General features: G+C 37.7%; 1 protein-coding gene across 1 annotated transcript; it reads left to right on the top strand.

The window, feature by feature from the left end:
• Positions 1-2,317: 2,317 nt before the first annotated feature.
• ANP32E (acidic nuclear phosphoprotein 32 family member E) lies at positions 2,318-16,567 on the top strand. Its single transcript, XM_065905112.1, has 7 exons — positions 2,318-2,675; positions 5,602-5,751; positions 6,235-6,357; positions 7,114-7,279; positions 8,549-8,727; positions 13,295-13,352; positions 14,018-16,567. The coding sequence occupies exons 1-7, from the start codon at positions 2,622-2,624 to the stop codon at positions 14,086-14,088; spliced, it is 801 nt and encodes a 266-aa protein (XP_065761184.1). The 5' UTR covers positions 2,318-2,621; the 3' UTR covers positions 14,089-16,567.
• The last annotated feature ends 265 nt before the right edge of the window (positions 16,568-16,832 follow it).

Genomic DNA, 16,832 nt, shown 5'->3' on the forward strand with positions numbered 1-16,832 from the left:
TTTTTTATGGCTGAGTAATATTCCATTATATTATACATATACACAATATACATCTTCTTTATCCATTCATCTTTTGATGGACATTTAAGTTGTTTCCATGTTTGACTGTATTTCATCTTTTATCCTTCACTTAGCTCCATGCACTTGTCTGTTAGCTTGGTGGTAGTCTTCATTCAACCCCTTCCGAGGCACCTTTCTTTCTGTGCGCTAGCCTTATGGGGAATCTTTCCTCTCCCACATCTTGTTTATCCTAGCTTCTTGACTGAGACTAGAAAGTTTCAAGGTATTGAGATATGAAGATTAAAGATGATATGAGGGTGGGGATAACAGGTATGGGGGTAAGGTCCACTTTTGGAATCCCTGTCTAGGCTTACTATGTATGGCCTTTCCTCATGTTCATTATTTCTAGCCCAGTCTCCCATTCTACCTATTGTGTTCTGATAAAAAAAGTCCTACAGTTTAACCCCAATAATCATCTATCCCTTGAAACTCTTTGGCTTTCATATATTTCCCCCCTACAAATTCACCTCCTTCTTTTCTTTTTTTTAGCTCGTTCTTTTCTACTTGCTCCTTAGCTTCTCTGACAGCTTTGGTAGACAACTTAATGTCTGTTTCCTCAACCATGTTTTGCTCTCCTTTGCCTGATAAGTCTTATATACATTCTCTGTGGACATCTTATTTTGTTCTCATGCCCTCAGCTATCACTCATATATGGATGACTCCCTAATCTAACGCTTTCCCCAACTGTCTTTGGGATTCCACTCAGAGTTTCAGATTGCAATGGCTAGTGGGATCAGAACACAGAATTTCCTAAACTGGTACTAAAATGTGTTTCTTTATAGTCCCCTTTTTCCTTGTCTTGCTTTAAAAAAAACAAAACAAAAAAAACCTCTTGTTGAACTGTTCCTCAGTTCATTTTGATTCATTCTTGTATCATCTTGACTTCCTTTGGCCTGTGTTCAAACAAACAAACAAAGACTAACTCCAAATACCTGCCCTCATCATATCATTTTATACCAAAATCTCTCCTTCTTCCGCTGTTTTTATCTTCATAAAACCTCCTTTTCAGGGAATTCAAAGGAAACACTTGGCAAGGAAAAGACAATCACTATTTTGTTTTCTTTTATTTAACATGACAAATTCCAAATATTTACATTTTAAAGGCAAGCCTGTTTCAGGAGCTGTGTGTTTTGTTAGGGAGAAGTATGGAAGGTGGGGCAATGTGGAGCCCTTAGAAACCTGATAGGAAATCCTAAGGTCTCTAACCTGAAAAACTGGAAAAATAGTAAAGAAACAGTTCTGAAATTTGGACTAAGTCACCTACTTCCTTTCCCAAGGTAGCGGGACTTTCTTTGGGTATTTATCCTGAGAAAGGTGTAAAGGAATGGAAAGAACAGAATTTAAGCAAGAAATAAGAAAGGCTAAACTCTCAGGAACAAAAGTTTAAAAAATCATTCTAATACCGCTTTTATATTCCACATTGACAGACTTTTAAAAGCACATTTAAACTACAGATTTCCTTGGAAACCGACCAAAGGGATTTTAGAAAGAAGAGGCATTGCGGTACTATTCGTATGCGCATTGATGTCTGATTTTTGTTAGGCCAGCATTATTTTCCCTCCAAGGCCTTAGTGTTTATTACAGCAACAATTACCCCAAGAACAAGTCCTCTAGGGTAGTTTTGTTTAAAGCTGCCTAACTTATCATACTTCACCCAACTACTTTCAAAATCGTTTAGTCCTTCATGCTGAAAGTTAAAACTACCATCTTTATCCCTGTTTGGTTCTGCAGCAGAAGCCTATCTCCTGCAGGACAGAGCCACGAAGGCATGCTTTTTACGAGGTGAGCACGCTGCTGTGCACCTTGGCTGCAAAGCAAGAGCTGCGTTTTAAAACCGCCAGGAGCGGGTGGGTGCAGGGTGCTCAATTATCTGTCTCACAACTTCCGCATGTAAGAAGGACGTTTTCTTCCTTCTTTTAATGTGAAAAACAGATAAAACAAAAACAAAAAGAAATCCAACAAGCTTCAGAACCTTCCGATCGCCTAGGGAAAGCGCGCCAATCACACAAAGAAAAGGAGGGGGGCTACTGTGATTCAAAATCATTTCTCCGGGACGAACACCGTCCTGGACCTATCGGAGTTAACTGCGCGCTTGGTCGCAGCCAGTAAACACACTGTTTCTGGTTCAGGTCCGCCCTAAAGACTGATAGACGTTGATGTAACCCAATGGAGGAGTGAGATGCTGAAGAATCCACCAATACATTCGGGAGGTGGGTGGAGTGTAGGCCAGGGGGTTGGCGGTGCGGTGTCATGGAGGCTCAGTCTCCGAGCAGCCATTGAAGGGGAAGGAACTGAGGGTGTGTGTATGTGTGTGCGTGTGAGTGCGCGCGCGAGTGTGTGGACAAGGAGGTGGGGGCAGCCGAGTTAGAGTCCCAACTCCTTGGACTCCATTTGCGATTCTCTTCTTTCTTTCCCATACCTATCTGGTGGTGGTGGGCGTTTATATTTGCCTTTTTTTTTTCATTCATTTCCAAATCTTTTAAAAATTTAGGGTTGGGGGTAGTGGGAAAGGCAGGAAAAGGTAAGGGAGGAGAGTGGTAGCAGAAGAGCAGGAGGAGGACATGGAGATGAAGAAGAGGATTAACCTGGAGTTAAGGGACAGAGCCCCGGAGGAGGTGAGATGACTCAGCCCCCTCCCCTTCCTTACCAGCCCTGTATTCGGAGGATCGGGTTTCTGGGGGTCCTGGTGGGCGTGTGGGGAGGGGTAATGAATTAACCCCTATCTGGGGTTAGGGCTGGAGGGAAATATTCCATTTTAACTTTTAAATCATTAAAATCTTAAAATGGCGAAGGGTTTAAGTTTCTAGGGGGCGTTTTTGTGTGTGCTTGGGGGCTTAGCCCCTTCTCCCCTCGAGTCAGGCGTCGTGGCCTCGTGGGGGCGGGAAGCGGGGTGTTGGGGGTGGTTCACCGGCTTCGCTGCCCACGGTCTTGCTCCTTAGGGCCGGCGGCGTGGGCGCGACCCCCCAGTCCCATTCGCCTCTGCCGCAGCCATCGTCGCCTGAGAAGTTAGTCCAACTTTTCTGCAGAGCTGCCAACTCTTTTTTTGGGCCAGGGGCCGTCCGCGGCCTCGAGGCCCCTGGACGTTCGACGACATCGCGCCGGGCGCTGGCTGGGGTCGCTTGCGTAGTCGGAAGGACCGCGGGCTGCCGGCGGCGCCCACTCCCCCGGGAAGCGGCGCGCGCCGACCGCCGCCAGGCGGAATCTGGGTCAGCGGCTGGTTCTCTGGCCGCGAGGAAGTTTTGGGACTCGTCGTAGTGACCGGAGGTGGGGAGGAGACACGAGACTTTATCCCCTTCGTCCTCCCGCGGTGTAACAAAATTCGGCTCGGCGTGGCGTGTCGTGGAGGCTGCAACTCCAGTTTTGATCCCGGGAGACGGTTTCACAAAACTAAACAAATGGGTCGTAGAAGTTTCGCGTCTTAAAGATAGGTTCGGCGAAACTAAATGATGCGCTCTCTGCTGTCGCCTTAGTTAAAGAGACAGGCTTGGGAGGGGCCACGTGAGGCGGGTCGCGGTCAACTTTTCGGGGGTCGGGCGGAAGGCGTTTCCGCCTCCTTTTTGGAGGGAGCCTTCTCAACTCAGTCCTCCCCGCCCGGGGCGGAGGCGCTGTGGGCAACGCGGGCTGGGAGGCGACCCCTCTTTTCGTTGGGGAGTCCCCGCCCCTTGTGGGGTTTCCCGTCGGTCGGAGCGGCAGGTCGCGAAAGCGGGGCCCATGGCCAGCGAGGAACCTCGCGTTTCTGGTCGCAGTGGAAATCGTCTAGAGTCTTGCTAATTGCAGCCTTCGAAATAAACCCTAGAGTTGCAATATAAGGGGTATATTTTTTTCGGGAGGGGTAGAGGTGGTGCTTATGCGTAGCAGCGTAGGGTCCTTTCCGTAAGCTTGTAGCGGCGTGAGGAGTGGGAATCCGAGATCTTTACGTACTTCTTAGAAAATATCTTTCCATGAAATTGGTGGGGGGCAGGGAGTCACTACTATCATCCCACAGATAACTTGAAGTTTCCTAGGGCCTACTCTTTAAGGACTTAAGGAAAAAACAAAATCAAAGTTAAACAGCTGTCTCGCAGAAGCACACATTTCGAATGCGCTTTTCTGTCTTGGTTGGAAAAGTGGGTTTCCCCTCCTCCCCCATTTTTGTACCTGTCCTATCCCTAGTAATTTTCTCACCAGTTTTGGGGAGTCCCGGATGTCACGTTTTTGCAGCCCTGTGGTGTAATAACGGTCTCTTATATTTGAATAGCCCTTTACAGTTTACAAAGCACTCTTCGTGTGTGTTATTTACTTTACTACTTCCGACCAACTTGTAAGGTGGATGGTATTGTCTTAGAATCCAAATTAGCAAACGGAGTCTCAGGGCAGTGAAGTTACGTACTCAAGTGGAAAAACTGGTTTTCTGACACCAAATCTAGTGGCCCTCTCCTCCACTCAGCGAGACTGGGAGTCCCGAGACTGCGCGCAGGCACAGCTCGGCCCACATTGTGACTGACCCCAGGCAGCCGTGCTAACCTTCTAGGCCTTGACTTCTGCTCTAAACAGATTATGATGCCTTCCTTTGCTTCCTGAAATACCATGTCATGTTCAAATAGAGAAGGTGGCATTCCTAGTTGCTAACATTTATATCTCAAAATACCCCAAGCATATTTTTGCATTGAGAGTGGAGGGCCAAGGTTTCCTGCCTCCCTTCTAGGTTTAAGTCCATTTAGGCCCACACTAGAAAGTTTTCTGCTCCAGCTCTGACTGGATAGAGGATCCAGCATATGCCTTTCCACGACTGGGGAGAAGTCACAGAAATTCTACCAGGGTGGCAGGGAAAAATAACATTTGGTCAAGGATGTGTTGTTCTGGGTGATACTGATATTAGAACAAAGAGCATCTGAAAGCTGGGCTGTCTGAGAAGGAGCTTTCTAATGTTTCTTCATGAAAGGTAACAAGGTATTTTTGAGTTATGGTGACATCAACCAAAGATAAGGGAGTTTTAAAGTGAAAGAGTGAATAAAACAATTGCCTTTCTTCTATTTTAGGGCTCATTTAAATCCTTTCTCAGTAACCTGGGTGTCCCCTTACTGCATAAAATATGCTCTGATGTTGAGGGTCCTTTTCACAAGTGTCAGAAACAAGTTTCATGTGGGACATTTTCAAAGGTTTATTTCTTATGCAATTAAAAAAAATTTTTTTTAATTAGTGGGACATCCCTGGTGGTCCAGTGGTAAGACTCTGTACTCCCAGTACTGGAGACCCAGGTTCAATCCCTGGTCAGGGAATTAGATCCCACATGCTGCAACTAAGACCCAGTACAGCTAAATAAATAAATAAATATTAAAAACTTTTTTATTAGTGATTTGAAGCAGGCATTGACTGTCTTAGTCCAAGTTTAAATTTAAAAAAATTAACTTATGATATCAGACTTTGTATTTCAATTTTGGGGGAGAATGAAAAGGATCTATATAAGGGGATTGGTGGTTTTAATATTCATGTTTCCAGAGTGTCAGGACCCAGGTCTTTTTGCTAAACAAACTAAAGAATCATTCATATTTTCTCTTCTAGGTAACAGAATTGGTCCTTGATAATTGCCTCTGTGTCAATGGGGAAATTGAGGGCCTGAATGATACTTTTAAAAAACTAGAGTTTCTGAGTATGGCTAATGTGGAACTAAGTTCACTGGCCCGGCTGCCCAGCTTAAATAAACTTCGGAAGGTAAGTTGGCATGAGGCATGAGAGTATCATGATTTTGATGCCAAGGGCTATTATGCACTTTTTTTCCCACATGAAATGATGATTCTGCCTTTTAATTAGAAGCCTCTTAAGTTTCTAGAGGTAAGAAAATGGGTTGTGTAGCATTTTGAAATCCACTCTAATATTGCTTTGGTTGTGGAAATTTAAATTTAATAATGAAATCACTTTATGACATGAATTTAACACCACCAAATGTTTTTCTCTGAAGTGTAAAATCCAACTATTATACAACTGGAACCAAACCTGGTTAGAAGTCTTTAGAGATTCTGATATTTTATTTGGCGGTCATAGATGGGAATTTGGAAATTAAAGACTTGTGAAAGTCTTTCTTGAAGCCAAAGAGGATGACAATTGTTTTCTTCTTTAAATTGATATATTTTAGAAATCTTTAATGTGTCCTGAGCCTTTGCCATTCTTTGTTTTCTTCTCATGTTGAATATATAGTTGGAACTTAGTGATAATATAATTTCTGGAGGCTTGGAAGTCCTGGCAGAGAAATGCCCAAATCTTACCTACCTCAATTTGAGTGGAAACAAAATCAAAGATCTCAGTACAGTAGAAGCTCTGGTAAGTGGAAAGGTTTGTCTCTGGACTTGCTTTTTCTGGTTGAATTTTCTGAGATTTGCTTGAGTTTTATCCTATTGACTTGTAATTCACTCTTTTGAAACTTTTGACTTTCTTATATGTTGTGATATAGATGATACTGCTTTATTTTCCTTTGGAGTAAAACATTCAGATAAATGTTTAAATCAGTAGGAAATTTATTTTATCATCAACTCAAGAGTTGAATATCTGGTTGTAAAATTTCCAGTATTTTCTTAAATTCTGTTCCTTCTTTCTTGATTATTTTTTGAGTTATTTCATTATTTGCTCCTCAGTTTCCTGGTATGAGGGAAGGAAAGGAGATGAAGTAAAACTTCATCAAATTTACCAAAAAAAAAAAAAAAAAAAAAAGCTTGGGGGGAGGTTGAAATTGTTGAAAATAAACTTGACTGTGGATTTAAACTAACCATGTTATTGTTGTTGCCTCTATGCACAGATTCAGTCAACAAAGTATATTGAGTGCACACTACAGGTAAAGCACTAAGCCAGGTGCTAGAGATAGCAGTGAACAAAACAGAGTTCCTGCTCTTGTGGTGTTTATATGCCAGGGACTATTAGGAGAATTAGCTGTGCTCGATATAATAACCCTTCATTATAAAATTCTAAACACCTGAAATTCTTTTGACTTCAAGTTCTATACATTTTTTGGTTCATGCATTAAAAAGAAATAACATGAGATTTTAAATCGTGAATGAAATTTTTTACTTTTTACCTTTCTAGCAAAATCTTAAAAATTTGAAGAGTCTTGACTTGTTTAACTGTGAGATCACAAACCTGGAAGATTACAGAGAAAGTATTTTTGAACTGCTGCAGCAAATCACATACTTAGATGGATTTGACCAGGAGGATAATGAAGCACCAGACTCAGAAGAGGAGGATGATGAGGGTAATCATTCTTAATACTATAAATGTGTCACAATTATAGCCTGTACCCTAGCTAGTAAGTTAGACTGGACTTGGGTATTTAAGTGTGGGGGATAAAAGATGTAAGACAAGAAAACCTTAAAACCCACAGCCCTAGTCCTGTATTTGTTCAGATTTCTGATTGCTTTGGGGAATTTAATGGTTATTATAGTATTAAGCTCCATGAAAATTTATATTTATGTAAACTTCACCACTGCCCAGTAAAATGGTAACTTTTTGGGGGGCAACTTTTAAAATAGTATTAAAAACATAGAGAAGGAAATGGCAACCTACTCCAGTATTCTTGCCTGGAAAAGTCCATGGACAGAGGAGCCTGGCGGGTTGCAATCCATGGGGTTACATGACTGAGCATATGTGCATGAGGGTGGAGGGAGATGGGTTGGTAGCAATAAACTGGTAGAACTAAAAAAGGAAAAAAAGTATTAAAAACAAACCAAAAACCATTCATCACATAATTATCCATAAAAGTCACAAAGTAGAAACAACTCAAGTATATATCAGTTGGTGAACAGATAAATAAAATGTGATGTATCCATACAATGGAATCTTAATCAACCATGAAAATGATTGAAGTACTGGTGCATGCTACCATGTGTGTGAACCTTGAAAACATTCTGCTGAGTGAAAGAAGCCATATTCAGAAAGCCACATATTGTATGACACTGTTTATATGAAATGTCATACAATATGTGTGGCATTTGCCTCAAATTCGTAGGCAAATTCATAGAGACAGAAAGTAGAGTAATGATTGTTAGGGATCTGGGAGAGGAGAATAGTGAGTGACTATTAATGGATATAGGTTTTCTTTTGTAGGGGGTGATGGAAATGTTCTAGGAGTTGAACATTTTCAGATAAATGGGTGACTAATAGATCAGATGACAGGACAGCTGTTGTTAGTGATGGGACACTGTTGCTATTGGTTGAAAAGTTATTCACTTGTAAGAAGAAATTTGAGGGATAAACAGTGTTACAAAATGATGGAATGATTGACAGGTTTTGAAGACTGTGAAGTAAAATCAACTTCAGTACATGTAATGTTTTGATGAGAATCTATACATTGGGAAAATTCTAATATTTAGATACTGTATTTCTCAAATAGTAAATAGGGATGTTATAAAATAAATCTTAAAATCACCCTGAGATACTTTCTACCCATTGGCTTAAGAATTTGAGGGGCCAGGGCAAAAATATTTGCCCAGATGTTTGCTCATCTTTTAAAATACTCTAAAAGATGGAGATGAAGATGATGAAGAGGAAGAGGAAGATGAAGCTGGTCCACCTGAAGGATATGAGGAAGAGGAGGAGGAAGAAGAGGAGGATGAGGATGAGGATGAAGATGAAGCAGGCTCAGAACTGGGAGAGGGAGAAGAGGAGGTGGGCCTCTCATACTTGATGAAAGAAGAAATTCAGGTGAATAGACCTTCTTATGTGCAGTGAAAATTAACTCTTTCGGCATAGGGTTAAGTAATATAAAAAGTAAGTTGTGTAGAAATTTGAGAGTTGTTTTTCACAACTCTGTGTGTGTCCACCTGCTTTTTTTCCCCACTGCCCCCCAGTTTATACTATATCCAGATAATCATAAACCCTATGATTTTGCCTCCCAGATATCTTTCAAATCCATCTTTCCCTTAGTAGCATGGTATAGTGGAAACATTTTACAAGTGTTTCTGAGCCCCAGTTTCTGCATTTATATAACTGAGATTTATACCAACTTCATAGAGTCATTAAGGATTTAACAAACTAATGTGTGTAAAGTATCTAGTTGCTGGCACGTTGTAGGCACTCATGGAAGCTTTCCTTTCCCCTAATTATTTTTTGCTTATGCTTTTCTAGTAGTTTTCTAAATGGTCTCTCTGAGAACAGTGTTAACTACTTAGGTGTATCCTCCACAGTGCTTGCCTGTGTGGTCTGCATGCAAATGTGATTGTATCACTAGCCTGCTTGAAACCCTTTAATGTTTCCCTGTTACCACCACGATATACAAGGCCCTCCATTATCTAGCCTCTGCTTCCTTCTCTAGCTTCATCTCCCTTAGTACCGAATTAAATCATCACACAAAGCTGTTACTGCCTTTCTGTCTGTGTACACATTGTTTACTTTATCTGAAATGACTTGCTAGCCATGCCTTCTAATGAACTTTTCTTTTTTCTCAGGTAACATCAACATACTAAAGCATGTAAAGTGGACCAATTTTATGTACAACTCCATGAAATATTATATATGTACATACTTGTGTAACCATTACTCAAATTGTGCCTCATGATTCTTTAAACACTCAACTCTGGAGTTGCCTCATTATTGAAGCTTTCTATAATTTTAAAGGGACAGTCACTCCTTCCTCTTTTAACTTTGAACCTATAGACATTTTGTAAAAACTTATTTGGCTACTTTCTACTAGATAGGTCCTTTAGGGAAGGGCTATTCATCTTTGTGTCTCAGCATCTAATACATTGATTGGCACATAGTAGGTTCACAGGAAATGTCAGTTGACTAGAACAAATGATCTGTAGTCCCTGGGAGTTTAGATAACTTAGTTTTCTCTTAAGGTAAAATTACTGAGTTTTGTTTTCATCATTCATAATTTAATGTTTATTATTAAAAATAACCTCTTACTTAGACTAGAAATTGTATTTTTGTTTTCCCAATGACTTTTACATTACTTAAATAGTATCACTGGTTAATGATGATTTTTCTCTGATACCATTTTAAATATGAAACTAGTATAGAAAAAAAATGGCACTTAAATTTGTTTGGCGCCTTAGTGAGTTAGGATCTTCACAATAATGAAGAATAGAACTTTTAAGTATTCAGGGAGAAAGGCAGCCTATTCAATTCTTATCAGCATACAACTTGAATATTTTCCTCATAAGTTTTAATTTACTTAGTAAAATAATAGACTTATTATTTTGTAATTTGACTTATTTTTGCCTTTGGCTGCACTACTCCATTTGTGCGACCTTAATTCCCTGACTAGGGATCGAACCCATGCCCCTACTACAGTGGAAGTAGAGAGTCCTAACCACTAAACCACCAGTCCTTGCAGTTGACTTTATTTTCTGTGCCAGTAATTCTTCTTTAAATGGTATTAAGTCATTTTAAAAATGACCTTCAGCTAACTTTGAATGTATTTGTATTCATCCTTCTGTTGAGTATTGGGAAATATGAACTAAAAATGATGTGGTGAAGTATAGAGCAAACATTTCTAAGATAATATATACAACATTAAGTCAATGTGGTACCCAGGTAGCTGAGTCCAGAAATTTTCAATCATGATGAGGTAATTTGGGTGTTTTTTAAAATGAAGTCTTGTTTTTAGAAGCTAAGAGCCAGAGAACCTTCAGAAAGTAAGATTTAAAAAAAAAATTAGAAGGAAATAGAAATGATATTTGATTAGCTACTTTTTTGTTTGAGTTATTTCTATTTCAGCTGCTCTTCAAATGTAAGGAATTAATATGTATAAGGAAGGACTTACATGTAGTATACTTCATTAAAAATGGAGATGGGGGATTTAGGAGAATTGGGAATTACAGTGTTTTTGCACTATTCACAGTATTAACACAAATGAGGAAACATTTTATAAACCACTAATTAGGAAAAGACCATAATCTTTACAGAGCAAATATCTGGTAATCTAATAGATTGTGTGTGTGTGTGTGTGTGTGTATTTAGCTCTGCTGGGTTTTCACTGTAGCACACAGGATTTAGTTTCCTGAACTCCAGGCTCCCTGCCTTGTAAGCACTGAGTCGTAGCCAGAGGACCACCAGGGAAGTCTAGATGATATATATTTTTTTAAAGTCACAAAAAGATGATATATTTTTTTAAAAAGGCATAAAAACATGAATTGATTAATCATGTTTTGTATAAAACAAAGTCCAGAGAAATAATTTGCTTTTTAAAGTTGAGCTTTTCTTAATTACCATGGAATATATGTGATTAGTATTTCAAGTGGTTTGGTTTTAAAAAAATTTATAAATATTTAGATACCCTCATTTGTCATTCCTTGCAGATTTGAAGTGTTTAAAAAAATGTTCTTTCTCCTTTTCCTCTCCCTTTCCCTCCTCTTCTATCCCCTCTCTTCTACCCCCTTCTCTTCCTTTTTTATGTAAGTGTAAGCCCACACATTTTCCTGATTTTTACTATAGTTGCTTAGTTTATTTGCTACCTTATCAATTGCTTATGCTTTTTGTAGCTTGGATGTCCTGGTATGGAGTGTTTTAAGGTTTAAATTGACTAAGAACTGTTTCTGATATGTGTCATGCAGTTTAGTTTCCAGGGGCTTCAAGCTAAATGTGGGAAAAATAGGTTCTGATTAATATTTCTAGACACAAATGGAGCTGTGGTTATTTTGAAAAAGGTGGGTCGTCCAAGTATTTCTTAACTACCAAGCAGTTTTTACCATTTGCCATTTAAACTATTTTTAAGGAGGTGTAAACTGTTTTGAGGTTGGAGAGGGTCCCTAGATTGATTGCATTTTTTAAAATATATATTAGAACTTAACCATTTGGAACACAACTAAACACAAGGCAGTAATGTTTAAAATGTAAAAGTATAAAAGGTCTAAATAACAAAAGATGTTTTCTTAGTAGGAGAATATTCAAACTGTTACTCTAAACTTATTTTCTCTTTTATATTCAGTTCTCTGGTAAGCTTCTTGATCTAGTTTCTGAATCCATAGCAGATTAAAATTGAAATAGTAAGTAACTATAAAAGAGCAGGCATTAGGAAAAGATACAATTCAAAGTAGAGGCCAAGAGTCACTTTAAAAAGGAGAAAACCATCTTACATATATTAATAGTCTTTGAGGGAATTGGCATATACTAATTAGAATACTGCTCATCATCAAAATGGTGACTATGATAATTCAAGGGAAAGGTTTAGCAAAAAATGGTAGAAGTGTGCAATGCATTTTAGAGATTTTATCCCAATTTTCTTAAAAAAAAAAAAAAAACAGGTTATGATGTTTGAAGGCTGTGTTTAAATCTTAGTTATCCAAAACACCTCATCTCACAAGAGTTATAGATCAAATTCAAATTTTATTGTGATTTTTTATTGATATTTGCTATTTTGCTGTGTAGAATTTTAGATGTAGAAAGAACTTTGAGATCTTTCTAGATGAATACTTCTTTCATTGATTGGAAAACTGAGGTCCAGAGAGATTAAGTGATTTACTCCATACGTATAACTCTGTTGGAACTACGATTCAGGTGATTCCTTCCTCAGTTTATGAAACAGAAGACTGTGTCTTTGAAATAGTCAATAATTACTCTATTAGCCATTGGGCACATTTGCTTATTTAGTTAAAGTAAAATAAAATTCAGTTCCTCATTTGCACTGGTCACATTTCAGATACTCAGTTGCTGTGTGTGGCTAGCGGTTACTGCATTGAACAGCACAGATACAGAACTTTTCTGTTGTTGCTGAAAGTTCTTTTGAACATTGTTGTTCTCAACCATACTTATTTTCATGAAGAAACTAGGTTTAGTTAGGCTTTTAAAAAGACCTCTATAAGTCAGGCAGAGGTTGTCAGAACACAGGATGACCATATTTTTTTTTCCTGCTGGAATGTATTGTTATCAAAGAGTGAAAAGCCCATGTCATGGGTTGTTTATTCTCGAACTGAATTTTTTCTTTTAATTGAAGTATAGTTGATTTACAGTATTATGTTAGTTTCTGGTATATAACAAAGTGATTCAGTTATATATATATATATATATATACACACACACACACTTTTTCATAATCTTTTCCATTTTGGTTTATTGCAGGATATTAGATCCCTGGGCTGTACAGTAGGACCTTGTTGTTTGTCTATTTTATGTATATAGTGGTTTATATCTCCTAATCCCAAACTCCCAGTTTATCCCTCCTTCATCCCCTTTGGTAACCATAAGTTTGTTTTCTGTGTCTGTGAGTCTATTTCTGTTTCGTAAATAAGTTTATTTGTGTCATATTCAAACTGAATATTTGAATCTCAAGGATGAAGAAGATGATGATGACTATGTTGAAGAAGGGGAAGAAGAAGAAGAAGAAGAGGGTGAGTTACATTAGCATTCAAAAATCCTCAAAAACCTTTATTCATGGGTTTTAAAGAATGTGTCTATAATTCAAATTATCACTCATCTCTTTGATATTGGTAACATATCACAATTTCTTGAAAGGTATAGAACCTTTTTAAAGAGGAATTTTCTCAGGACATTCATTAATTCCATTTAAAATAAAAAAAAAAACAACAGCTTATAACATTTGTTTCAAAACAGGAACGAAGAGAGAATGGGACCATAAGCTCAATTTATTATTATTTTTTTTATAGCCTTTCATTTTGGAGAGGGTGAAACCTTATTTATGAGAGAAGAGCAGTTGAACTCCAGATAATGCCTATTATGGATTTGCCCTCTGCTTCTGTTTACCTATGTCTTTCAAGAAATTTAAAAATTTAGTTAACAGTTCCATTAATGTTTCTTGATCTGTACTTCATGATTTGGCCACAAGGGTGCATAGCAAGCTGTCATTATTTATGGATTTCTAAGTCTATTATGGTTGTTTCAATACTGAACTTAAAAGTAATGCAGAGGGGAAACCTAACCTATAATTTTCTTGTGCCATTAACTTTAACTAAGATAGATTCAAAATTTTTTAGCCTAACAAATATTCATTTGTTAAAATTAAGTATTTTGAACAGTTTTCCTTTTATTTTTTCAGAAGAAGAAGGTCTTCGAGGGGAAAAGAGGAAACGAGATGCTGAAGATGATGGAGAGGAAGAAGATGACTAGATCATTCTAAGACCAGATTCCCTAATGTTCCTGGGTGTGCAATAGAGTGATCACATCTTCTTTGTTTCTTCTTGTATGATAGCTATCCTTACAGAATATAATGTGTAACTTTTTATAGGAAAAGTGTGGTTTTACTATTTTTGCCTTATCATTCCAAATAAGATAACTAGTCTGTTAATGATCATATTGTATGTAGAGAAAAATTTTCATTGACCCCCATTGTGAAATTCCCTAGCCATTTATTTAGAATCTTAATTTTTCTAATTAAAGCTCATTGTATTAGTCATTTTTAGCATAATTAAAGTATGATCGCTTTTACACAGGCATAGTATGGTGCATTTCATTCATAGGGTTTTAAAGTTATTTATAAATTCACTGAAATCACAGTTGGCTGAAATCTGGAATGAAAATAGTCTCTTGAATGATAAGTTGGTTATTTTTTTAGAGGCAACCCAGAGATCTTTAGTTTGAAGGCAATGCCTTTTTTTTTTGGCTGAGGGTAATTGAGTGCTTTTTTGTCACATGAGTAGCTTGGAAAGTAGGAGCAGAATAGTAAAGGTTCTATTCAACAGTAAGTTCATGGCATTTGTGGAGCCTTCTAAAACCTTTTAAGCTAGGTGACTAAGAAGATTTTTGTTTTCAAGGAAAAATTGCTTTTACTGAGTTGAGAGACATGTAGGTGAGCCCTTTCTTGTTCCAGTTTATGATCATGACCTGCCAACGGTGGTTATTTTAAGTGTGCACTCTTGTTTTCCTCTCAGTGATTCTCTTATGATCACCTCCCTTTCTTGTTTCACTCCCTTCCCTCTTCTCAAAAAACAGTTGGGAAACAGGGACACCCAGGATGACTCTGTTTTATACCTCAACCACCTTGTCAGACTTGTCTCAGTCTTAAACAAGCTAAGTGAAAGAAACTGAGTGTTTTCTGAAATACAAATATTATTATCAATACAGTTTTATGCAACAGACTCTGCTTACTGTAAATCTTTCTTGACAAGATGTACAGACTATATTAGGAAGATGGAGAAAGAAAAGAACGGAGGAGACTCTTGGAAGCAGCACTGTGTTCCTCAAAAATCAGAACAATTGCCTGGTGATAGTGAGACATTCAAATCAGATTAGCTTTTCAAATGATTTAGATACCATGCTGCAAAGCATGGGCTTCCCAGGTGACGCTAGTGGTAAGGCATTCACTCGCCAGTACAGGAAACAAGAGATGCAGGTTTGATCCCTGAGTTGGGAAGATCCCCTGGAAGAGGGCCTGGCAACCCACTCCAGTATTCTTGCCTGGAGAATCACAGGGACAGAGGGGCCTGGGTGGCTATAGTCCATAGGACTGCCAAGAGTCAGACATGACTGAAGCGACTTAAGAACGCACACACTGCAAAGTAGTTCTAATTTTTCTGAGTAGAACCTTTATTCTTTGTATAGTTTTAAAGCATTATTACCATTTATAACATTTAATTGGAATACACTGGACAGCTGGGAAAATATTTGAAACTAAATCAATATTAAGATTTGTTTTCAGGTAGATGTCTATCAAAATAGAAACATTTGGGATAACCGAGTGTGTGTGTCTTATACAACTACTAAATATAATATTATGAATAGGCAAGTACATCTTTGTTTTTTGTTGTGGAGGCTCCATGTTCAAGGCAATTGCTTTCTTAATTTTGGCTAGCTAAAAAAATTTTCCCTTTGTTTTGAATATGTGTAAGTTTTTAAAACGTATCAGCAGATTAGTTGGTTACATTTTCATACTGGGACACATTTAAATTACTGAGAATAGTATTACTTCTTAGTTTAAAATGTATGACAGGGTTTTAAAGTAAATTGCAAAGTTATTTCTGGATAAACTAAAAAAGCTGCATAACTGAAATAAAACTGTTGAGATAAGTTTAGTTGGGGGGTTTGAATCTCCAAAAGGCTAACATTTTACTCCTTTTTAACAATTGTAATACCCTGTTTTAGTCCCTAAGAATTCTTATTGCATAATATGCCAGATTATAAGATACTTTAAAAGTTAAATCTATATATTGCCTTTCTTCTCAATCATCTTATTGTGCAATCGAAATGATCAAAACTAAGAGTTCTTTGGTTTGAAAACAACACTTAGAGCCTCCAAATAACTTTTTAAGAGTTATTTAGCTTTGTGGGTGATATTTTCATGCAAATAAGTAAGGGTGGGTTTTATATTTTGTAGAAGTTTTTGGTCCTATTTTAATGCTCTTTGTATGGCAGTATGTATATAGTGTGTTAAATTCCTCAAGACCCTCCTCGAAAACTTTGAAGTTAATACTTTTGTGCAACTGTGTTTTGAATAAAGCCATGACAGTGTTAAAAACATAAAAAGGCAGTACTGATTATTATTTTATTGTTTCTGACCCCTGTTTTTTTCTGTGACTGCTGTAATTTAAAGTTTTTGAAAATGAATTGCTTCAAATAAATTGAAGAGTTGTTACTGATTAGTTTCACTGTATGATATTCATTTTTTTTAAACATCACCACTGTTCAACATCACCAGAATCAGCTTGAAAGTTAACATGCAAACATGAATGTGATATGAGGTAATACAGTGTAATAGTTTAACTCATTAACTTTTCCCAAAGGGTTGCAAACTGAGCCAGCATTTTGTATTTTGATTTGAAGTAATAACTTAATATCTACAGTTGAAGCAACTATTGTTTATAGTTACCCAAAGTGATTATAAACCTCTTGTACAGCAAATAGTTTTCTAAAATGAA

The sequence above is a fragment of the Muntiacus reevesi genome, chromosome 1 (assembly GCF_963930625.1).
Source record: "Muntiacus reevesi chromosome 1, mMunRee1.1, whole genome shotgun sequence".
In the NCBI taxonomy this organism is placed as follows: domain Eukaryota; kingdom Metazoa; phylum Chordata; class Mammalia; order Artiodactyla; family Cervidae; genus Muntiacus; species Muntiacus reevesi.

Excerpts from the sequence above, each read along its gene's own strand:
- ANP32E (XM_065905112.1), top strand. The coding sequence starts at position 2,622 with ATGGAGATGAAGAAGAGGATTAACCTGGAGTTAAGGGACAGAGCCCCG. Across the intron at positions 2,676-5,601 it reads GGGACAGAGCCCCGGAGGAG|GTAACAGAATTGGTCCTTGA; the intron begins GTGAGATGACTC and ends TTTCTCTTCTAG. Across the intron at positions 7,280-8,548 it reads AGAAGAGGAGGATGATGAGG|ATGGAGATGAAGATGATGAA; the intron begins GTAATCATTCTT and ends ATACTCTAAAAG.